This window comes from Tamandua tetradactyla, chromosome 15 (assembly GCF_023851605.1).
Source record: "Tamandua tetradactyla isolate mTamTet1 chromosome 15, mTamTet1.pri, whole genome shotgun sequence".
Lineage (NCBI taxonomy): Eukaryota > Metazoa > Chordata > Mammalia > Pilosa > Myrmecophagidae > Tamandua > Tamandua tetradactyla.
This window is the reverse complement of record NC_135341.1, coordinates 20,459,357-20,484,250: the sequence shown is the minus strand read 5'-3', so window position 1 is coordinate 20,484,250 and position 24,894 is coordinate 20,459,357. Positions and strand designations below refer to the sequence as shown.

Here is a 24,894-nt window from a genome sequence, read left to right as displayed (position 1 = left end):
CTGCCAGGATAAGAAACACTGGCAAAGTCCAGACTCTGTGCTGCTAGGCAGGGGAGAATCCTTGCCAGGAATGCTCTCACCAAAAGGACAATGTCAGAATCAGAAATAAATCCCCAGAGGTGTCCTTGGACTGATGACACCCTCAGGGAGATAAATTTGAGTGGGCTAGACAACTGGCTCCAAAAGGCAAGAATTCCTTAGTCTGAGCACAAATGAGAATCAATTATTTGTTCCAAGCAAGAGCTCAGAGAACAGAAATGCACAGAAATATGGTGTAAGCTCTTTGGGCAAGGAGCAAAATGAACAAGTTTTTGTCTCTGCTCCTTGTAAACGGGGAAATAAGTGGTAGAAGAGAAGACAGGGACTGTATGCATCAAACTCATACTTGGCCAAGACTTGAGAAAGGCTATTTCTGAAGCAGAGAAAATGAACTGGGGGAAACAGGCTTGCCTTAACTCAGTGGATGGGGAATTCAGCACAACATTTGTTAAACTGTTAAAAGTTTATACTAAAGAAAACACTGGGCTTTTCTTTAGTGAGACCATAGTGGTTTTGTGTTGGAAGACAGGGACTTGAACTTCTAAATGGTGCCCCACCTGTTTGCTCAGACTCATGGGGGCCAACCGTTCCCCAGACATGTGTCACAGTCTGGTTTTGATCTGGAAGGGCAGGCTGGAGGACACGCTTGGCAGAGCACAGCTGGTAAAACAAACACACAGTTACCTGGGTGCAAAAGATGATGCTGGTTGAAAATTAGGGAGGGCTGGTGAGAATTATTCTAGGTTAAACAATCACACACAAAAAACTAACCAACATCCGGGGGTGTAAGGGTGGTTCGGTGGTAGAATTCTCGCCTACCATGTGGGAGAGCCGGGTTCAATTCCTGGTCCACGTACATCCCCCAAAAACAAACGAGCAAAATAAACAAAGAAAAACAGACAAATAAAATTCAACAAATGGTGCTGCAATAATGGGATACTCACATGGAAAAATAATGAAATGTGACCGTGCCTTACAGCACAACCAACAAACAACTAACCAAACTCAAATAGTTTGATCCCATGGCCTTTTGATTTTCAAATTGATTCTAGAGCTGAAACAGGTTCTGTTTGAAGATCACAGCGTTTCTGAGCCATCCAGTAATGATAACCAAAACCACCAAATGCTCTTGGCCAAGTTATGACCCTCTTTCATATTTAATCCACATTATGGATTTAAGGAACTATATTTGCTCTTTTAAAAATTTTTTTTGTATGTTGTATGGCGGGGTCACATCTCATCCTTTTCCCTCGTGAGTAGCCCATTATTACAGCACCATTTTTGAATTTTTTGTTTGTTTTTGTTGGTTTCTTTGTTTGTTTGGGAAGTGCGTGGGCTGGGAATCAAATCCAGGTTTCCTGCATGGCAGGCGAGAATTCTACCACTAAACTACCCTCACCGCCCCACCACCACCACCACCCAGGCCCAGTATTTGCTCTTAATTCACTAAGATGCTATTTACCGGACCAAGAGCTAGTTGACATCCGAGGCGTCTTCAGAAGAAGCGTAATCCAACTATTCTTTTGTTAAAATAGGAGGCTGGACTCAAAGCTAAGACAAGATGAAAAGGGGCACTGGACGTAAGATGCAAGTTCTAACTATTGATTAGGTGATGAACGTGGTCTGTCATTCAGGTGTGAGATGGGAAGTCTGGGTTTCTTTAGACAGTGATCCTCAAACTTAGTGGGCATGAGAGCTCCCTGGGGAGGTTGGTAAAAATGCCAATTTTGGGGTCTGAAACCCACCCCACACCCACAGATTCTGTTTATGGGTCTGGGATAGGGCCCAATAATTGGTATTATTCACATATACATATAAGATGAATATAATGTTGGTGGTTCCTATGCTACTGTAATTGTTGGAGAGGACAGCTGATTGTTTATATGGAGAAATACATTCCCAAAAGGTGACTTGAGGTTGCTTGCACTAGGAAGTGGGATATAATTGCATTCACTTTCCACTGCTAAGGCGGCAATTCAGAGCACAGGTTCCTCACATATGAGCAGAGAAGGAGCAGTTAAGATACGCAATGGTTGGTGCAGAATTGTTGAGAAGCCTCATTCTACCCACAGAATACTTTATGGAGGAGATGGTGAAGATGCTTTACCAGGTGGCCAGGTTGAGAAGGAAAGGGTCTGGGTAGCTCCTGAGACAAAATATTTAGAAGATCTGTTTATATTAACAAGGAAAGAGGTCACAACAGTACATTTTACTGATGAAAGTCAAAAGGGAATCAAGATTTAAAAACAAATCATTTTGGAAACTACCTAACGTCTAATTCTGGAGTTGTGGTAAACATCCACTCAACTGAATATTAATGCAGTAATTAAAAATGACGGTTGCAAAAGCCATGAAAATAAAACCAATGATAGAATATAAATGAAGACATTCAGAACACAAAATCTGCAGTATGCTTGCAGTTAAGTGAGAGGGAAAAAGCACTCCAATGTACGGGGGAAAAAATAAAAATTCATCAAAATATTAAGTTGTCAGAGTTGAGGCTTTTTTAAAACTCTACTTTTCTCATTTTTCTTAATTTCCTCTTCTACAATTTCCTAACTGCCCATATTTTAAAAATAAATCATGAAAACCTGAGTTTTAAAGTCATTTTTTTTGTTGACAAAAGCTATCTTACGCCCCTTGATGGGATTCCCAAATTCAAAAGGTCCAAAGGAAATAGACGCATGTTCTTTAAAAACTCACTTGGTAAAATCCTACGCCAGCACGAAGAGCCCGCCCCTCTCCCCACCACCACCCTGGACCCATTTTCCCACTGTTGGCGTTTCAGTAATAAAATGAATAAAATGAGCAATCTTTTCTTCCCCGTCAGCAGCCGCAGTTACTTACTCTGGGCACAGACGACGGCCCACGCCCAATGAAGTTATAAATAAACTTCCTGAATGGTTATCGAAAACAGAACCCTGGAAAAATTTCCCTGGATACCTGAGGTCAGCGAGACCATGACACGGAGTAGGGGCGCGCCAGCTGCTCTGGGCCGGGCCTGGGCTCTGCCCCGTCCCCCGCCGCCCTCCTCTCTCGGAGAACGTCCTCGGTCTGCCCACAGTCCAGGAGAGCAACCCAGAAGGAAAACAAAGGCAGAGTCTCTCCCCTGATTCTGACTCTGCTGGTTTTCATCTGCCTGCTGGTCTGGGAACCAGGAGTGCTGTTCCGAGCCATGAAAAGACAACCCGCAGGGCACAGCTTTCGTGGGGAGTACAGAGAAGTGACCCCCAGGGTCCTACGCCCCGAGTGAGAAGCAGCCTCATGCTTGGGTATCATCCGCCCCCCATCTAAACATCTCCTCGCTGGTCCCCACATTAAAATCACCATAGGGAGTCACCCCAGAGGCCAGAGTTCCATCTCCAGAAAAACACTGTTAAAAGTGCATGAGGGAAATGTGATGTCCAGCCCTGGGTGGCGGGGCTCCTGGAGGGGTCAGCCCAGATGGATGGGATACTACAGCTCAGCAGAGGGTGCTGTGGCTTTCACCTCCCTGCAGCAGACAGCCCTGCTCCTTTGGAAACAGCACCCAGATTTCCCCTGGAGAATCAAACCCGGGTCCTCCGGCACAGCAGACAAGAATGCTTGCCTGCTGAGCCACCGTGGCCCGCCCCCCCTTCCTCCGTTCTTAATCCCCCTGGGTTTGATAGCCTGGCCCCATTTCCTGGCTCCAAGGATGAGCATGTAACTCAGGCCTGGTCAATCAGAGCGATCCGTTCCCCTCTCCCTGCCCTCTCCTGGCCACAGGCTTAGTTTAAGATCTGTCAAGAGCCCCAAGGAAGGCAAATGAGACTTAGTTCTGGGACTGTGAGTGACATTATTAAGAAAGCGCAGCTCTCCTTCCCCTGTACCTGACATTAAAGGATGCTAGCCTGGAGGGGCTGATGGCCGGCCATCATTGCTACCTTGGAGAAGAAGCTAATGTGGAAGAAATCAGAACTGAGAGGTGGAAAGAAACCAAGCTCTGATGAGTTCGTTTGGGCTGCTGGAGTGGAATGCCCCTCTGACCTCCCTGATGGTGCCATAACCCTCCACGGGTGCCTACAACCAAAAACCTGCAAGCTTCGCAGTTACTTGATTTAAAAAAATCTCGTTCATTTACACCAGAAGGAATTAAGATTCTGACACTTGCAAACAATAGAGTTCTAAAATACCACTGAGCAAAGAAAATCTCGAGGCATTTTCCAATATATCCCAGACTGGCCCACAAGACGAGTTCTAGGTTTTTAAATCTATAATTCCTGGCTGGGCTCACATCCTCCCCAGCAAAGGAAATGAACATTAAGACCCGGGTTGTACCATTTATGAGCACGTCTGAGGTGTGGCCACTCAAGTAACTGGGCACCAGCCGGTTAGGAGGGTTGACCAAGCTATTTAAATGATGAAATTGGGTAAAAGGATGGATATCCAAGTTACGCAGCAGAACAGGAGAAATGTTTCATCCCCAAATTAAATATAGAAATGTTTTGCATTATAAGGATTAAAAGCAACATTTCAGACATTCTTGGTAAAGTGAGCTGTTCCAGTTGTTGCTTCAGAGCCCCACACTGTTGTCTTCTCATTCTTTTTCCAGTTTGCCAGCACGGCTGAAATACTGCTGCATTAGCCCCTAGCAATCAATATGTCTCATTGTTGCACAACTGAGTTTCCCTGGCCAAGACGCGTCGGTGATGTGTGTTAAAGGCGTGGACATGCTACAACAATTCAACACTGATCAAAGAAGGCAGTAAGCCCTTTCAGACTGCTATTCCTGCTGGGTCTCCAACCTCCTCTTTCCTATATTTAGGCCAATGACATATGCACTTTCAGCTGAGTGTACGCGTATGTGTGTGTATATGTAAAAGCTGCTGGCTTGAGTCAAAAATCAGAAAGCAGGCAAGATTTTCTCCTTTTCCAGGTTTTCACATCCAACCTTCTCCATCTCCCAGGACCCTTGCTCAATGCGCACTGTAAACTGCCAATTTCCTCTCCTAGGTTGCCATCATATCGATCTTATTTCACACATTTCCCTGTCACACTTTCCGTGTGCCGCCTTCACCTCTTGCTTGGACTGCACCATCCCGACTCCCTCCACACAGATCTCCCTGAATCAGTGCTTGTCCTCTTCAATCAATTCCCCACTCAGCCGCCAGACTCATCTTTTCAAAATGCAAATCTGATCATGTCACCTCTCCTCCCTGCTTGGCCTGACTCGTTAGTGGCTTTCCACTGCCCCGAGCAGATAGGTCAAAACCCTTAAATACCCTTAAAAGTCTCTGTGCCATCTGTCCCTGGCCTTCCTTTCCAGCCTCATTAGTCTCCATGCACCATCCAGCCATGGGGCTGTTTTTCAGCTCGTCCTATTCACAGTACACCCCCACCACAGGGCCTTTGCACATGCTGTTCTTACTGCCTGAATTGCCCTTCCCCTTATTCTTCAAGCATTACTTTTTTTCAGGAATACTTTCTGACCCCTCTGACTTGGCCATATTCCTGCCTATGTCCTCCCATCACCATGCTTACCACAGATACAGTTTTTTTTCCCCACAGACAATATTTTATGTAATACAATCAGTTGGTTACTGTCCACCAGCTCCACTAGAATGTAAGGTGCAGTAAGGCAAGGCCCATTTCTGTTTTGGCTTAGCATTGTATCCCCAACACCTAGCCCAGGTGACAGCACCTACTAAAACTAGTAATGCTACCAATAATAGCTAATATTCACTGAGCAGTTACAGAGTATTGGGCATGATTCTAAATCCTTATATGAATTAACTCATTTAATTCTCAAAACAACCCTATAAGGTAGGGCACTACTATGATCCCATTTCCCAGATGAGCACACCAAGGCACAGATAGACAGGTAAGTAGTCAGTTGTCCAAGGTCCCATAGCTATGAAACTGCAAAATCCAGTTTCCAGTCCTGGCAGACTGGTCTACAGCAATGCTCTTATTCATTTTGCTGTCACTCACGGAGTAGGCACTTAAGTCACATTTGCAGAATGAATGAATGAAAGACCAGAAATCATCGTTTCTTTTCCCTCACTCCCATCCATACCTGTATTACCTCACTGCAGGCCCCATCTCTCACTGTTCCAGCTGCCTCTTACAGAATTCTGCTGTTCCTCATGGAACAGCCTTATTCCCAGCCTCATTATTCCATATCAGCATCTTAAATCTACTTTTTTTGGGGGGGGGTGTACAGTCTGGGAATTGAACCTGGGTCTCCTGCATGGAAGGCGGGCATTCTAACCACTGAACTACCTGAGCACCACCCACACCAGCATCTTTAGTTGGGGACTAATGTATGGTTTCCACTTATCCTGTGGTGTGCCTCTACCTGACATAGTCTATCCCAGTTCCAACTCCACCTCCCACCTGGTGCTAACATGTGGCTTGAACCCAGAACTCTAGCATTAGAGTTGTCATCTCTTTTCCCATTGGTGCCACAGGGCCAAACTCTGGAAAATCTGTACTTGGACTGATCTTTCCTGCCTCACTGCCCTTCCTACTTCTGACGCTGGCGTTTCACCTCAGACTGCCATCTTTATCTCTTGCTAATCAGCTTTAGCTTGGCACTCACGCTCTTTCTCCAACTTCACTTGAGCTCTGCCAGAGTTAGACAGATATATCATCCAACTGGCTTAGGTAGAAAAGAGAATCCTTGTCCCTTAAGATAGAGTCAGCGTGAAAGTCCCCCGACTGTGTCTAGATTTTCTTGTGAGGATGTATATCAGAGTAGGTAAGAGCACAGGCTTTGCTGAACATCACTCCTGGGCTCAAGTCCTGGCCATCTGTGGTGACCACAGGGAGGTCATAACTCTATGAATCTTAGTTTTCTTATCTGTAAAATGGGTATAATAATCAGACTTTTCTCAGAGGAATGTTGTGAGTGTTTAAAGAGCTGTTATGTGTGAAGTTCTCAGCAAGTTAAATCTATTATGATTATCAGTCTTTATCATCATTATCATCATCAACAGCAGCGTCTTCATCTTCATTATCATCATCATCATTCATATCTGTCACACATATGATTAAGGGCACAGGCTCTGTAGCTAGAAAGCTCAAGTCTGAATCCTGCTCCTCCATTTCCCAGTTTGTGGCCTTGGCTACCTGCCTTCTCCTTGCCTTGTTGACATCATCTGTAAAATGGGAACAACAACTGCATCTAATGCATGGGGTTGTTGTGAGGATTAAGTGAGTTACTTCAAGTGAAGTGCTTAGAAAATGTACCTAGACCATGATAACTACCCAATAATGCACAGTTGCTAATGTTACTTTTACTCTTTCTAACGCCATGGTCATCCAGGCTGCCAGCTGCTGCAGAGACATGCTCAGGAGACGACAGGGTTAACCAGCTCCTGCGTGGCTGTGACGGTGTGGATGCTGACTGCCGCCTGACTCACTGTGGGTGAGCATAAGGGATGAATTGTATTTTCCAAGGAGCAGGGACTGTACACTCCCAATTCTAAACAGACGGGAGGGGCCGAAGCCAAGAGCTGAAGCTGGCAAGCCCCTGGAGCTGTTTCTCCAGATCTGTTCTAAGGAAAAATGCTGCCCATGAAAAGATCATACTTCATGCTAGATTAAACACTGCAGACTTATTCAATAACATCAATTATTGACCATAGGAAGGAAAAAAAAAATCCATTGTCCTGAAATCTGACTTCAGCTGAAGGATCAAGGTGTTTTGGTTAAGCCTTTTGTGACAGGTACCTGTTACTCACAGACTGGATCCTAGGATTTAGAGGTACCCAGACATTCAGAACTCTGCCTTCTCAAAGGATGCCTGCATTTTCTAGCAAACTCAGTGTAGCAGTGTGTATGTCTGCACAGCATAGGATGTGAAAGGCTATTTAGGGTCTGCTCCAACGATGAATGATGGTGTGTTTAGAATATTAGCCACAATCTTTCTTCCACACAGTTGTGTCTGACAAGCTCACAGAAACACTAGGGCTCAAAATGGATTTCCTTAGTTCCCTGTTTCCCATGCTTTTCTCATGCTGGATAAGGGAAAAACAGAATAATACAGGAGCGTGTTTAAAACCTAAAAATGCAAACCTGCCGAACCGGGGTGGCCGCTGGGATAAATTAGCAGCTCAAACATTCTTAGGACCCAAAACTATGGACCAGCGTATTTGGGAGGAGAAATAAATACATAATAATAACAACAAGGTAACCATTATTAAAGGCTATATGTGCCAGGCTCCATGTTCACAAGTTTAAATGCATTATCACAATTTTCACAAAAACCCTACAAAGGAAGTACTATTACTCACCAAATGTCATAGATTAGGAAATAGAGCCGTAGAGCATTTAAGTAACCAGTTTAAGGCCACACAGCTCTTGAATGACAAAAGTTGCATTTGAACCCAGGGAGCGTGATTCCAGGACCGGTACGCCTACCCGTTAATTAAGAACAAGGGCCTTTTAATGCTCACGCTAAGAACTTCAAAAGGGACCGATGATGCGGCTAATGCCACACCCATTCTAACAGCTCACTTCCATCACCTGTGCTGCCCAATAATAAGGTTAGCCACTAGCTTCATGTGACTACTGAAATTTGAATGAATTAAAATGAAGTGAAATGAACACTGCAGTCCTTCGTTGGCACGAGCACTGAACTGAATTTTAAATCCCACCAGTCAATATTCACATATGGGTAGTGGCTACCATACTGCAGAGCACTTCTTTCCCCGCGCTTTTATCAGAGACGGTTCAGGGCTTTCTTCCCAAATTCTCTGCAACAGACGGGCATTAGCACTCTGTCTCATGAGTCACGGCGCAAGGACAACAAACAGCCACACCAGACCAACAACAGACGGACACGGGAACGACTGTTCTCAGGCCGTGGTGCGCATGAGCAACGGCAGGGAGCTGGTGAAAATGCAGATTCCTGGGCCTCAGCTCCAGGGAGCCTTATGCAATGTGTTTGGGGTGATGCCCCAAGAATCCTCACTCTCATCCTGCACCCCAGTGATTCGAATGCAGGTGGTCCAGCTTGGAGAAACTCTGCTTTAAAGGCTGAGTTATATATTTATCTCCTGATCTCTTAAACAATTAGAGCACGTGAATCTTTCGAGAATAACACATACTGGGCTGGAAGCCAGGCAGACATCACTCTGCACTAATTGCTCACTTCTACGACATCAGGCAAAGGTGCTTAGTCATCCAGGCCCTATTTTCTCATCTGAAACATGGGGGTAAGGATATCTGCTTTTTGTCCCTCTGGGACAAATGAGAACATAGATGTGCAAGCACGTGAGGGAGGATTAAGGTAAAATGCACTATATAGACATCCTACAACTCAGAGATAAGTTTTGTTTGTCTAGCAGAGAGTTTAAATAGATTTCACATGAAAAAAATTCACGCTTTTTTAACATCTCAGCAAAATCGGATGGTCTGACAGCATGGGGTACGTGTGAGGGTGATGGCTGGTGAGGGTAGGAGCACGGCTCTGGAGTCATATGCATGGGTTCAAACCCTTGTGGAACCACTTAAAAGCTGGGTTAACTTTGGGCAAGACTCTCCATCTCTTTGTGTATCAGTCTCTTCAACTCCAAAATGAAATTATAATGCTAAAATCCTGATAGGACTGTGATGAATACATTAAATGAACAAATATTTATTAAGTACTCAAACAATGTTTGGCCTATGGTAAAAGCTAAATAGGTTACAGGTGATAATTGCCGATCTGAGCAGCAGCTGTCCCTTTCAGGAGGGACGGGTTTTACTCAGTCTCCATCCAGACATGTTCGACTATGAGATCCCCAATATAAGGGACAGACCTGTCTCTCTCTTCTCTGGGGCCTTGCCCCACCTACGTAGAGCTCTGTCTCTTGAGTTGGTGGTGGCAAAGGACCAGTTTGTTTTTATATTCAGTCCACTGTGGACTGACACTTGGTCCTACTGAGCATGACTGATGCACATGCGCCCAGGACACAGGTCAGCTCACCCACACCCTGACAGCTGTACCCTGACCGATGACGAGCGCCCACTCGACATGGACGTGGATACCACAGCAGTGTCAAATTGCTCTAAGAGTTTCTCAACATTCTCAGTTTAACTACTTGCTTTGCTAAGGACTAGGAACAGCTCACTTTGAATAGCCCCATCTTAGAGAACACAGGCCTTTGTCTTTGCATGCACACATTCTACATAGGATTGCCTCTTACTCTTCACCACGGTCCATTACAGCCTGCTGCCTTTTCCTTGCCTGTCCACACATCTATTATGTGTTCATCTACACATTGCAACTAGCTTCCTGGTGATGAACCGGGGTTTAGAACAGCCTTGGAAGTTGTGGTAGATGCTTTTGGTGTCCCAGGCTCGAGTACACAGCCCCGAGTATCGCGAGTACTGCTAACAGCTCACAGCTGCCCCTCTCCTCCTTAATGCTGCCTTTGGCCAACAGAAGCTGCCCTGAGCTATGCCCACCTTTACAGCCTCCCCCACTCCCTCGGCTTGCTCCTCAGCAGTACAAAGCCAAGGACTGACCGACACAGCAGAACCAGCATTTGGCCTCTGTCTCGGGAGGGACAATGCCACAGTGCTGGTCATTCTCCAGCCCTCCCTTTGGAATGAGGCTAAAGCTGGACTCCCACTTAGCTCCTCCTGCCCTACTCCTTGCCTCTCACTCCCCTTGTTCTGGGAATACTCCTTCAATAAGCCATAGTCATCCTCATCCCTGTCTCAGGCTCTGCTTATACGGAACCCAGTCAAAGACAGAAGACATGTGACACTTGGGCCCACCTTCCTGAACAGCCTGTTAGGAGGCGGGCACATGGCAGGAGCCACTAAAGTCCCGAGGCCCAGCGTCAGGACCACCCACAAGTTCCGCGCCTTGCTCTCGAACAGAACCTACCTGTGGCATTTGACAGGGCCAGCGATTCCATGGAGCCCCGAGGGGTCTGCTCCGTGGGCGTCATGTCCTCAGTGTACTTGAGAGAACTGATTGGATGACGGGTCCGACACTGCTGAGTGGACAGGCCTCCTTCCTCTTCCTCCTCCTCCTCATATTTGGGGCCTGGGATGCTGCCTCGGGGCTCACTGAAGCTCTGAGTGGACATATCGCTGTAGCTCTCCTGGGACCTCAGCCTGGCTGGGTAGTAGTCCTCCCGGCACTCCTTGATGAAGCTGCCGCCGTGCCCCTTCATAGCCAGGGGTGTGCTTCTTTTGGGGTTGCTAAAGTGCTTGCCCCACATGTCGGGCTGGGCCCCAGCCCCTTGCCCTCCCGGACTGTAGGAAGTTCTGATGTTGCACTGGCTGAGGAGCTGCAAGGGACTCTGGGGTTGGTTCTGCTCCATCTTATTCCCATAGTGGTAGGGCTCGTCCCGGCTCCTCCAGATGGGGTCCCGGTTGAGGCTGGGCGTCTGGCTGGACAGGCTGAGCAGGTCCATCTGCAGCGACAGGGGGTCGACGTCGGCCGACAGCCGGTTGGAGCTCACCTGCAGCTGGCTGTGCTGGTTCAGCAGCGGCTCCTCTGTCTTGCCCTTGTTCTTGCCGATCTTGGCGCTGCGCCGGGACTCCTTGGCCCTGGCATTCTGGAAGGCCGAATCGGATGAGTCGGAGCCGTTGGGGTCTTCGCCGGCACTGCAGGCACGTGAGCAGAATATCTGGCCCTGCTTCGGGAGGAACGGCCGCCCCAGGAGGGATTTCTTGCAGTGAGCACAACAGAAACAGGTCTCAGTGGCGTGCCAGTGTTGGCCGTCATAGGTCATTTGACCTTGGTCGATCCCTGGGGAGAAAAGAGACATGGAAGAGGCTGGCCTGCTGCTCTGAGCCCTCGCCATAACCAGAACCACAAAGCATTCTGGTTTGGCTCTGGGCTCCAGATGCACCAGAATAAAATATCAATAGACAACAATCGGGTCCCTGTATAAATGGTATACATGTGCTATTATATTATTCTAAGAGCTCTCTTGATCTACCAGAGGGATCATTCTTAACTCATTCACTCTAAGAACAGAGAATCTTGATCAAATCCCCCTAGCCATGGATCCTTCTGCCTGGGACACACCTACCCCAGACAAATAGCAATCATCATATTGACGTATAATAAAGCAATGCTTAAGTGTTTTATGTATGCAAACTCATTCAATCCTTCAACTGGATGAGGTTGGCGTCTACTATTGTTTCAATTTTTCAAATGAGAAAATGGAGGCACAGGAGGTTTAGTAACTTGCCCAAAGTGATACAACTAAGACTCTGAGACAAGACTATACTTAGGAAGCCCAGCTCCTTACAAGGACACTACTTGGACATCTACTCTTTGGAGAACTCTTCCCGTCTAACCTAACAGCATGCCTCCATCACTCTTGCCTGCTGTTTTCTTCACAGCATTCATACCATGTGGCAATACACCATCACATGTGTGCATATTTTTATTTTTTATTTCCCTGTAACAGTGAAGCTCTATGAGGACAGAACTGTTAGGTTTCTGTGGTACCTACGGCACCTAGAATGGGGCCCAGGTGCCATAGGGGCTCTTTGTATGCAGGGTGGATGGACAAGCTGAACTCCATTACAAGGATGTGCCATTCCAAAGAGGAATTTACTATGACAGCTCAGGGGAAAAGAAAAGAGTGGATTTCAGTACTTACTAAGGAAAAACCCCTGCTCTTGGGAAACAACAACTTGGAAGTGGTTTGTCAAAGATAATGCACCTCCACGAGAATGCACGCCCTTTGCTTAACTGATCAGGATACGAAGAAACCCATTTCTTCCCTGTTGCAGTACCATGCCTGGGCTGCTCACTGGTGCACTATTCCCCTTCTCAGCATCTCCTCTCCCTCTTCTGGTTATAGGATGGACTTTTCCTGGGGCACACCATCTCTCCCCACCCACAGGCCATGGCTTTGGGTAGACCCAGCCCCACATCTCCCTGGCCTGGTGACTGGCTCAGAGGTCGGCATGTGTCCTGCACTCGGCCAAAGAGACATACCTGGGACTTTTTGCTAAGGTGCTGCACAGCAATGGTCTCTTTCCACTGCAGGTGATGAACTGGCAGAACAGAAGCTGGAACGGTTGGGTCCCCCACCTGATCACCCCTCACAGGCAGAGCCCGCCTGAGAATTTGGTCCTCAGCAATTACTAGAGGATGGAAGGCAACTTTTTCAAGACTCTTGATGCATGATGATAAAAGACCTTCCAGAAAGGCTGTACTAATGTGACCTTTCTCCTTTAGTGACTGAGAGTTTCTGAACACGGAATTTTAGAGACTTGTCTAAAGTGTCAGTGAGTGGGAAGGAAACTATACAGAAAAAGAACCGAAAGAACAAAAGGGCAAAGGTAAAACAGCCTGTCTTTCCCCTCCTTTGACCCTTTCCCTGTTTACTTTTATGTTATTGGAACCCCAGGAGAGACAGGCACCAGGGAAATTCTCCTCCTATAAATTCCTTTCCCAAACTAAGCTGGTCTCTATATATTTGGGAGGCTGGCCCTAGGGACTAGGGGATCCCTAAGGATTTTTTTAGAGGTACAGGAGTGCCACAAGGGCCACCCAAGGTGAGAGGGACACTGTGAATCAGCTCTCTACCCCTTTTGGCACCTGCATTCCCAGGAGAGGTGAGAGACAACCGGGGTGGGGCTAGAGGCAGCAAGCCAGAGCTGCGGTGCCATCAGCACTTTCTCCACCTACCCTGGAGTAAGCAAGAGCTCTAGCACAGGGAGACAGAGATCGCTGCTCTGCTCCTTTCTAGCTGTGAGACCTTAGGCAAGCTGCTTTATCTCTGGGCCTCCGTTTCCTTAACATAAAGTGGGGATAACAGAAGCACTTTCTTCACAAGATTTTGAGGAAGATCAAATGAGTTAATCAGCACAAGGTACATATCAGCCCTGCTCCTCTTAACTATTCTTACTGTATTATTCATCTTTTATTTTTATTAGGTCTGAATGCTTGTCTCCCTCTTTATTCTGGGGGTTACAGCCTGGAAAAAGTCCAAGAAGGAACTCTGAGGTTAGTTGAATGATCTGCCCTCTTCTCTCACCACTCCTGCTTTCCTCTTTCTTTCTCACATGCCAAAAGTCCAGAGGGCTGGTGCTGGCACCCCTGGCTGCCCAGGGCCCTTTACTGCGAATTCCTATTCTGCACAGCCTCCAAGCAGCTGGGGCCTTAGCTTCTCCCTACTAGAGGTAACAGGAAGTCCAGTTCCTTACAGCCTGTCCGCCACCAGCTGCTCCTCCGTGCTTCTGCAAGGAAGCACTCTCAGCTGCGACAGCGGGGACCTAGTTCTGGGGATGGGGCCCCACGGAAGGATCGATAGTCTGGGACTGGAGGAGTAGGGGGGAGGTGTGTTACAAAGCAGCCCAGCAGGCAGTGGAACGTGGTCCCTGATAAACATCAATGCTGTCAGATGGTCCTCTGAACTGCTCCTGAACTCTAAACATCTGGAAAAGGGCTCTGCCGTCCAACATCTAAGCACTCCTTTTTTATTCTCACTCTAAGCCCTTTAAGCACTACTCTGAGGGTGTATGTGTCTACTGCTGCTACAGCCTGGGTCTGTTTATAGGACTGTTTACTCTGCAGTAAGCAGGCAAAAGTACCGTTGCCCTAGCAACGGCTGCTTGATGCAGGGTCTGCTCTGAGCGGCTGTATAAATATGGAATATTTGTACATTATGGTCAGAGTTAAAGCACCCAGCCACTGCGGTATGCACAGTCTATGGAGCATACCCTTTCACTGTCACAGGAAAATTGTGTTTTACAGAAAAGCAGATCTTTTTTTAAAAGACATAAAATTGGGGACAGCATTTTAACTACAGCAGCAATAAAACTGCAGGCCTTGGAGGTCCCTTTTCTGGTAAAACACTGATGCCTTTTTGTGGTTTTAAAAGGAAAAGGGAAAAGGATGCTAATAAATGCCCTGGACAGCTCAAGAGAGAAAGAAAGAGAATAAAGCAGAGGCTGCCTTGTGAGGTGTGCATGCTGTAGCAACCAACAGGTTTTCTGTCTCCCAAGCCACTGAGGGAGAAATCTAAGTGGCAGTTTCTAAAGAAGGCTTTAAACCTCCATGGAAAGGGACAGAAGAAATAGAAATGCCAAGGGATAGGAGGGGGGCATCACCACCAGGTGGGGGGTGTTTTCTTTACATTCTTTACATTCGCTTCCTTGCAGACTCCAAATCCACAAGTGAGCACTAAAGGAGCAGCACAGGGCACCGGTGTCCCACTCCATGTGCTCCTGTCCCCTCGCCTTCCTCTCATGCCTTGCTCCCTTGTCAAAATTGAGCTCCCCATGCCCTAACTCTTAGCATTAAAGAAGGTTTGTCTGTTTTGTTCTTGTGAGAAATGAAAGCTTCTGGCTGCCTGGTTGAGGAATCAGCCTATAAGAGGGTGAGGTCTTCAGGGGGAGGGAGAAAGGGGTCTTATACACCACCCAACCCCCTTGGAGGCATTGCAGCTGACCAGAGCTCCTGGCTGTGCTGAACCGAGCCCTGACACAGGACTCCTGATGGGAAAGGCCTGGCTGAGGCAGGCGTGGGTCTGTGGGAAGGAACTGTACCCAGTAGGTGGCTGGTGCACAAAGCTGGGATTTTTATCAGCATACAAATCTCCCCAAATTGCCAGCTAATAGAATTTCTCACTTGAATAGATCACTTCCAGTGAACAAGAAAGACAAAGCCATTTCCTTTCGGTCCCACTGAAATCTCTTCAGTAGGGCAAAATGGTCTTCAAGACAGAGTATCTCCATATCTCTCCACTATAGGTAGGAAGTTGGCAGCTCTGGGACAGACTTCTTGGAATTGCACAAGCCACAGGAAGATCAGGCTGCTCATCTCACAGACATTCCTCTATGGCCAATTTTTTTTAAAGAGCAGCTCACTCCCAAGGGACCAAAGAAGGCAAGTTGAATGCACAAGCCACAGAGGCAGCACGATCTGGAACAGTGTTGAAGGGTTGAACAAATTGGTTATTTTAATGATTTTCACCATCGCAGATCTGCCTCTTATTTGGGGGAATATGGGAGTATGAGTTATTTGAGGTTCTTCTGCTTTTTATTTGGCTGAGCTTGAGCTGGGTAAACTTTTGCTGATTTTTTTTTTTTTAAATACATGCTTGCCAGAAACTATTTGGGTTCCTTGACTATGGCTCTACCAGCCCCCAGGTTTTTCCAAGGAGGCTGTGGAAGACATCTGTTTATATTTTTCCCTTATTTTCCTCCTGAGACCTCCTTTTCCTTTCCCTTGGGAATGAGGCTGTCTGTCAATCACAGAGTCCCACCTTGGGGGCGGGCCAGTGACTCAGGCAGAGCCTAGGAATACCCTATCATCTTGTTTCCAGGGCAGGGCAAATGAATAAAGCAGAGCCAAAAAGATTCTTATATGTCCTTCCTGCCTGGGATACTGGAAGAGAGCATGCAAGTGCTAAGACTATGTCTAACTAGGGAGTTCTCGGCCACCATGTGAACATAACCTGCCCCCAAATGATGCCAACAGAAGGAAAGCTGAGCTGAGATATGGAGGGGGAAAGCAGACTTTGTCTGAACCCTTGATCTATCCCTACCTGAAGCTGCATTACTCCTTGGCCTTTACAGTAATATGATCCCCAAAATTCCCTTTTGCACATAAGCTAGTATGAGCAGGTTTTCTCTGTCACTTGCAACCAGGAGAGGTCCAACATCTCCAGACACAAAGGAGATGAGGTCACAGTAGGACCGTCCTGAGTGCCAAGTGTTGCCTCACCTATGTGCTGGGCACAAGTGTCACAGTATTCTGCATACAGGGACTCGAAGCAGTGGCAACAGTAGGGCCGTCCTTCCTTCATGATGTAGCGCTGTCCACCCAGCACCGTTTCGCACTCGAAGCAGCAGAAATGTTTCATGTGCCAGTGCCGCCCCTCAGCTTCCGTGCACTCATCGGCAAAGATGATCTGCAGACAAGGAAGGCAAATGGTCAGAGTGTGGGGCCTGGCCACAAGAACTGACCCTAACGGAGCAGGGTTGAGGGGCCCCAAATTAGAGTGGGAGGGAAGAAGGTCTGTCCTGCAAATTATTAAACAAAATTCTACATGTACATGTTTGTTCTATATCTAAATCAGCTTTCAAATTTGTATTTGTCTAAAGCACACTTAAATATGGTTTCTGGCCTGGCCAGAGATAAACTTAACCACATTTCAAACCAGTAAGGAAGTTCTATCCTGAAGAACATAAAGCAGGACCCAAAAGTGACAGCCTATAGGCATAGTACACAATATTTAAAAAATGAGAACTATCATTTAAACACCTAGAACTTTGGTTTCTCTTTTAAAATATGTAGCATTTGGGCCGTGCAACAGTGGCTCAGTGGCAGAGTTCTCACCTGCCATGCTGGAAACCCGGGTTTGGTTCCCGGTGCCTGCCCATGAAAAAAAAAAAAAAATATATATATATATATATATATATATATGTAGTATTTGGCAGCACTTTGTGCATATTCCTATATGGCAAAGATAGACTACAGATGTGAGAAGACGGACTGTGGGTTTTAGATAGGTTGTGATTTTGTCTGTTTGTCACACCACGTTAAAATGGATCACCTCCATTTATGACACCTGCCTGGCCCTCGGAGGCATCTGAGTTTTGACACTTGATATAGAGATATTTAAATTTCAAAGCACAGACTTTAAAACTCACTACAGAGCTATAGACAGTATGGTACTGGCATAAGGATAGACATATAGATCAATGGGATAGAATGAAAAGTCCAGAAATTAACCCGTATTTATGGTAAACTGGTTTTTGGTAAGGTTGACAAGACCATTCAATGGGGAGAGAATAATCTTTCCAACAAACAGTGCTGAAAAACCTGAATATCTACATGTATCAAAAAGAATGGATTTGGACCCCTACCTCACACCACGTAAAAAATTAACCCAGATGAATCAGTTTGAAATGTAAGAGCTAAAACTATAAAACATTTAGACGAGAATGTAAGCAGACAATTTTTGAACTTTGGCTTAGGCAGTGCTTCTTAGATTTTACACTAACTGTATAAGCAACAAAAGATAGATAAATTGGAATTTGTTACAATTAATCATCTTTGTGTTTGGAAGGATATCAAGAGAGTGAAAATTTACAACCTACAGAATCAGAGAAAACATTTATATACCATATAACTGATAAGGGACTAGTATCCAGAAAATATAAACAACTCTTGTAACTCAACAATAAAACCCCAAATAAAAGATAACCCAAATAAAAAATGGACAAAATGTTTGAAGAGACTTTGCTATAAAGAATATAAACAAATAGTCAATAAACACATGAAAGACATTATCAGCCATTGGGGAAATGCAAATAAAAACCACAAGGAGATACTCTTCATTTGCACGGCTTCATACAGCACGGCTATATGAATAAGGCAGACAACAGCAAGTGTTAGCAAGAATGTGAAGAAACTGAAACTCTCATTTCACTGACAGAAGGAACGTAAAATATCTGTCTTGCAAAATAGTGTGGCAATTCCTCAAAAGGTAAAAACAGAGTCGCCATCTGACACAGCAATTCCACTCCTAGTGTATACACACAAGAGAAATGAAAACATAGGTCCAAGCAAAAACCTACACACAAATTCACAGCAGCATTATGCATAATAGCCAGAAAGTGGAAACTACTCAAATGTCCACCTCTTGAGGAATGGCTAAACAAAATGTGATATAACCATATCGTGGAATATTATTCAGTCATGAAAAGGAATGAAGTACTGATTCATGTTACAATATGGATGAAGCTTGAAAACATATTGTACATTTCCATTTATATGAAATGTTCAGAATAGGCAAACATCTATCAAGACAGAAGACAGATTAGCCTTTGGCAGGGAGCAGAGGGAGAAATGGGAAAAAATGGGAAGCGACTGTTAGTGGGAATGGGATTTCTTCTTAGGGTGATTAAAATGTTCTAAAATTAGATGGTAGTGATGATTGTACAACTCTGTACATATTCTAAAAATCACTAAATTGCAAACCTGAGGGTGAATTTTATGGTATATGAATTATACTTCAATAAAAAAATTTCAAAGCACATACACTTAAATCATCACAATCTATTTGTCATTAGATAACACAAAGATTAGAATCTCAGCGTTGGACCTTAACTTGGACTCCCAGCTAGATGGAGGGTCTCTCCAGAGTATCACTATGAGCATGAGACTCAAACTAGTTAAGCCTGAATAATCTTCTCTTAGAAGAGTGGAGGTATATTCTCATAGGCTGTTTGTAAGAAAGAAATGCCCTCTATGGAGAATGCCCTCGATTGGATAAATAATATGGGTTAACTGGGCTCTCTATGGCTGAAAATGGGGAGTGTTCCTTCCCACAGGGCTGTATATGCAAACCTCCTTTACGCAGGAGGAAACCTCTAAGACCTCTGCCCAATTATTCCCCTAAAAGCATCCTCCTTTCTGCTCCAAGTTTTTATACCTACATCAGTTTTTTGCTCTGCCACCTTTTAGTTCATACTTGGGTGTGCTTCTGGTGGGAGAAAACCAACAGATGCCTCATGTTCCATTCTGCCTTCTTGCCCAGGGCTGCAAGTCCAAATACCCTTAGCATGTGGAGCAGAAGAAACCAAATGAATCCATCTAGCTCTTGCATCCTCACTCAGAACCTCTGCATCAAAGTCTGTGAAAATCAAATAATGCTACCACTTGGCCTCTCTTCTCAAACCAATCTGTCCCATTCAATCTTGAGAAATGGATTAACCTAACTGACACCCCATTTCTGCAGCTGCTCCCTGGGATCAGGGCTGAAATCTAAAACCTAAGACGCCTCTTTTTTCCCTAAAGATCTGAACTGACCTAGTGCCAGTTGCCTACCCCCTGGGAATCTCCTTGGTTGGAGGAACAGCCTTGTCACCGACTGCCCATGAGCCAGTTATGTTCAGGTAAAGTGGGCCCTAAGCAGAGACATTCCAGCCACCACAGGTGGGTGGGGCCTGCTGGACCCTCTCTCTTAGAAGGGTTGAAATAAAGACGGTTGAGTTGCCTCTGGTTTTCTTCCGTGGCAGGAAGCCACAGAACAGTGTGGGCTATGGAACAGCAGAGGGGCGACAGGGCTCCCAACCCGCTGGGGTTTTCTCTGACCTCATCACAGGCTGCGCAGCGCGGCTTCAGGCATTCGGCATGGTGCCTGCCACAGTAGATCTTCCCATCTTGGTAGAAGTAGATTAAATCCACCAGGAGTTCGTTGCAGACGGTGCATATGAAGCACGGGGGGTGCCAGCAAACCCCGTGGCCAGCGCGCGACGCAAACACTGCAATGTCCCCGCCGTTGATTTGACCTCCACACTGTGGAGCAAGCAGAAGGGCCATTAGAACCCCATCCCCACCTCTTAGCGGCTTCTCCTTCACTCTGCACAAATAATAAGAATAATGGCAGTGCCTACCGCCACCAATAGTTGATCCCTGGGCACCTATTTTCCAACTAGTCATGCTATCTTGCTTGACATACCTAGCTCTTTTCCACCACCCTCCTTTCGTAGGGCCTACAAGCTAAAGATGAAGCAAAGGTGGTGTGCTGGTTTGAAAGGATGTATGTACCCCAGAAAAGCCATGTTTTAATCCTAATCCCATTCTGCAAAGGCAGCCATTTCTTCTAATCCCTATTCAGTATTGTATGCTTGAAACTGTAATCCCCGGAGATGTGATTTAATCAAGAGTGGATGTTAAACTGGATTAGGTGGAGGTGTGGCTCCACCCATTAGGATGGGTCTTTATTAGTTTACTGGAATCCTATAAAAGAAGAAACATTTTGGAGAAAGAGAGATTTTGAGAGAGCAGAAAATGACATAGCCACAAGAAGCAGAGTCCATCAGGCAGATGGAGATGAAGAAGGAAAATGCCTCCCGGGGAGCTTCATGAAACAGGAAGTCAGGAGAAGAAGCTAGCAGATGACGCCGTGCTCACCATGTACCCTTCCAGATGAAAGAGAAACTCTGTGTTCACCATGTGCCTTCTCACTTGAAAGAGAGACCCTGAACTTCATCGGCCTTCTTGAACCAAGGTATCTTTCCCTGGATGCCTTAAATTGGACATTTCTATAGACTTGTTTTAATTGGGACATTTTCTCGGCCTTAGAACCGTAAACTACCAATTTATTTAATTCCCCTTTTTAAAAGCCATTCCATTTCTGGTATAATGCATTCTGGCAGCTAGCAAACTAGGACAGGGGTAGATAGAAAACTCTTTTAGCATAATAACATACAGTATAAACCCTGGCATAAAGTGGGTTTTTCATTTTTAGATACTCCAAATTCCTTCCAGAGACACAGTGAGAAGGGACAGACTGGGAACAGGGCAAAAGGGAACTCAGACTGGGGGGACTGGAAGGGAGGGCTGCACTGTAGGATGGGAGGGAGAGGGGGTACATAAAGAGATGCCCACCTTTAACTCCCTTCTGTCTATGCCTCCCGGCATGCTTTCATAGTCTGCATACTCTTGACTGAAAAGATACCACTTCTAAGACCAGACCCAGAAAGGGCTTCTTGCTTGTCCCCCCATTACCTCCTCACTCACTTTCCAAAGTTTCCTCCGTACTCAAAAAGGCACAGGCAGAACTGCATCCCAGGCTTGCAGCTAGGGCCTGAAGGTCCTGGGGGAACTCTCTGCTGCTCACAAGAGTCCCACCCCGAGAGTCCCCATGCACGTGGCTGAGGTGACGATGTCTAAAGAGTAGAAAGGCACCTCCAAACCTTTGCCACATTGTGTACTTTATATGGGTTAAAAAGCATCATAGAAAATGAAGTTAAGGCCAGAGAGAAGAGTCCCTGGGAGTTCATACATGTGTGTGGCCTGTCAAAAAAAAAAGACCTTCTGTTTCAGAATGCACTCATCTTGCCTTTTATGATAACATGAGCAGAGCTGGGGTGCACATACATAGCACATACATGCGTCTCACCACAGTTCTGTGAGATATGCACTTGCTATCCCCATTCTGCAGACAAAATTGGGACAAAGTAATTCGGTCAAGGTTGTGTGGCAGAAACATGAATCAAACTTAGCTTTTTTGCCTCCCTGCTCTTGGCCCTTCTCTATATTGCTCCTGACTTTTGTCCCCAATGCCCAATCTTCCTTCTACCTTAGGTGAGCCCAGCTTGCCTGGTCCCAGGAGACCGCTCTGAGAGTGGGAGAGGTTCTGCATTGTGCTCACCAAGTCTCACACTGTGACCACTGACCTCCTGCATCTCAAGGACTCAAGGATGAAGACCCCACTGCCAAATCTCTGGTTCTTAAACTCCCCTCATCAAGAGGCTTCTCCATCCCCTCCACTTGAAGCCCTCAGAAATTTGAAAAAAAAAGGGGGGGGGGGCTACCCAAATGGCACCAGCTCCTCTCAGGCAATGTCCCATTTCCTCTTAGTTGATCAAGCTGCTATAACTTCAGTGCCTAAATGGGTCCATTTGGAGTTAAGGAGTTAGATAGACCTGTCCAAAAGGGCAGTAAGGCTTCGAGATAATTGGCACTGGAAGACTTTTGGCAGCAAAGAAGTAGAGGAGAGAGAAGCCAGGGATGTCCCCCCTGCTTTCTTCAAAACTCTCCTTGGTCACGCCCTGAGGATTTTACCAGTATTTAGGGGAAATAACAAATACAGACTCTTCAACTCAGCGAGATACTAGGGAGAACGCATAGGTCTTCCAGGCACTTCTCCTCCAAGGAGAGCATTTACCACCCCTTTGAAGGGCACTGGTGCTGGGATGTTCCTGGGGAGAGGCTGACCCCATGGCCTAGGCAAACCCCACTTTGTAACGTTCAAAATATAAAACACACCATGTTACTCCTCTGGTCAAATCCCTACCATGGCATCCCATCCCCTTACAGCGGCCTTCAAGGCCCTCCATCAACTCTGTTCTAACCTGCTAATTCTCTCCCTTCATTACTTCTGAGTCAGCCACCCTGGCCACCTTGCTTGTTCTTCAAACACGACAGACAGGGCCCTGCCTCTGGGCCTTTGAGCTGGCTGTTCCCTCTGCCCCGAGATTTGTATGACTCACTTGCTTAGTTCTTGCACATCTTTGTTTAGATGGCAACTTCTACATGGGGCTTTCCACGGCCAGCTTAAAATCGCAGCCTCCTGTACTCCCAGCACTTACTAGCCCCTTTCCCTGCTATATTTTTCTATATTATTTTATCATCTGACTTCTCCCCCTAGCACATAACCCTTTACAAGGGCAAGATAAAGCTTTTATTGTCTTTTGTCATCTGCTATATCCCCAAAGCCTAGAACCATGCCTGGCACGTAGTAGGTACCAGTAAAATATTTGTTGAATGAATGACTAACTGAAAGGACATCAAAACCACCCCTTACCTGTTCACAAATTGCTCCTGTCATCGTAACTGGGAAGGGCCTGACATTCCCTCGGCCCAAGTTTTCACGTTTTCTCTGGTTGCTGAAAAGCTTGAGCTCTCTCTTCTCTTCCTCATCCAGGGAATTGCAGTATCGAACCTGAATAACACCAAGAATGACAAGGAGGAAGTCATCCTGGCTCTTTAAAGTTTCCAAAGCCCAGGTTTTTTGCATTAATCACATCCCCTTTTGGTTTCATAGCCCTTGCCTAAATTTAAACACCACCATGCTTGGAGCCATTTAAGGGGAATCTCCACTAGGAATGGTGCCAGCCAAAGAGTTTTTTAAACGCTCCTAAGCCTGGAATTTCAGTCTTGGTCCAGCCAAAGGTTCTATAACTGCTCCTAGTCCTTCCTGCCTCACCCTGCGCGCCATATGGAAATGCTGTCACTGAACTGAAATCCGTGTCATCTGGGGGTGGGTTTGGTGTTAATGAAGATCTGGGACTTCCTCACTCTCTCAGTTTGATTGGGAGGTCCTGATCCTTTGAAGCCCACATACCCACGTAACTACATTTGACACCAAATGATGGCTCTCAGCCAACAAACCAGACACTTGTCGATGTGCTCGATTCTCCCATCTCACTTTGGGAAAATGAGGAAACAGAAGGTTAAGACTGAAAAGGGAGTCCAGAAGTATCTGTGGTGCTGTGTGGATGTTCCTGCATGTCCATCTGCATGCAGGAGGGAAGGGACTTCCTACTGGGCTTTGGTAAAGGGCACCCACTTGCATAAGGTATTACCCTTCTTGTTAAATGCAGAAACTCAGGGGTCTAAGGAAGGGACATTAAAGACATTATAATCCACTATTTCCCACTCTCTTCTCTTATTTACACACACTGGAAATTTTGCCATAGCCTTGAACTGTTATTCTTTTAATTAATATTCTTTTAATTCATAAATGTTATGTCTTTAAAACTGCCATACTTTTTTTTTTTACTTGAATACATTTATTTAAAAAGAATGTATTTTATGACTATAAATGGAAAACCGATAGCACCTGCAATAAATGGGAAGCAACCATAAAAGTAAATAAAGTGAAACAAAGCCATGTTAGATTCTAGCTGGCTACTTTGCTTGCAGGGGATCCTGAAACAGAGACTGCTAATGCTCCTAGGATGAGTTAGAGGGGTGTGAGAGTCTAGCTACCGCAAAACTGAAATTTCCTCTTTGCCTCTTCATCCAGCCCATCATAACAATGAAATAAAGTTTCAAAAGGAGTGAGAAAGTTCCCTTTAAATTTTACTTACTGCCATGTTTATGTACCACGCTAAGCCAAGTATCTACCAATGGTTCTAATCCCACCTCCTGTTTGACTTCGGTGCAATCTGAGCATCAAAGAAGTTAACTGAATTGCTCAGATGATTTTTCATATAGATCGAGGAAAACCTTTGAACTAAGTCTACCACATTCCAATTTGAAAACCAGGCCATTAAAACATTTCTGCTAAACTCCAACTGTGTACATCAAAATTATCTATATGGGGGAGGGGCGGATGGAAGTGGGAGAAGAATGATCAAATATTCACATTAGAATCACCCTTTGTCCTCACAAGGGCC

General features: G+C 45.8%; 1 protein-coding gene across 5 annotated transcripts in view; it reads right to left on the bottom strand.

Annotated features, from left to right (window-relative positions):
• PRICKLE2 (prickle planar cell polarity protein 2) overlaps positions 1 to 24,894 on the bottom strand; it is a 338,707-nt gene that overhangs the window by 29,587 nt on the left and 284,226 nt on the right. For all 5 annotated transcript variants that reach the window (XM_077128780.1, XM_077128779.1, XM_077128781.1 and 2 more), the window contains 4 exons: positions 23,298 to 23,435; positions 20,078 to 20,281; positions 16,700 to 16,886; positions 10,883 to 11,755 (listed from right to left, as the gene is read on the bottom strand). In XM_077128780.1, coding sequence (XP_076984895.1) covers positions 10,883 to 11,755; positions 16,700 to 16,886; positions 20,078 to 20,281; positions 23,298 to 23,435 — 1,402 coding nt within the window. The remainder of the gene's footprint in view (positions 1 to 10,882; positions 11,756 to 16,699; positions 16,887 to 20,077; positions 20,282 to 23,297; positions 23,436 to 24,894) is intronic.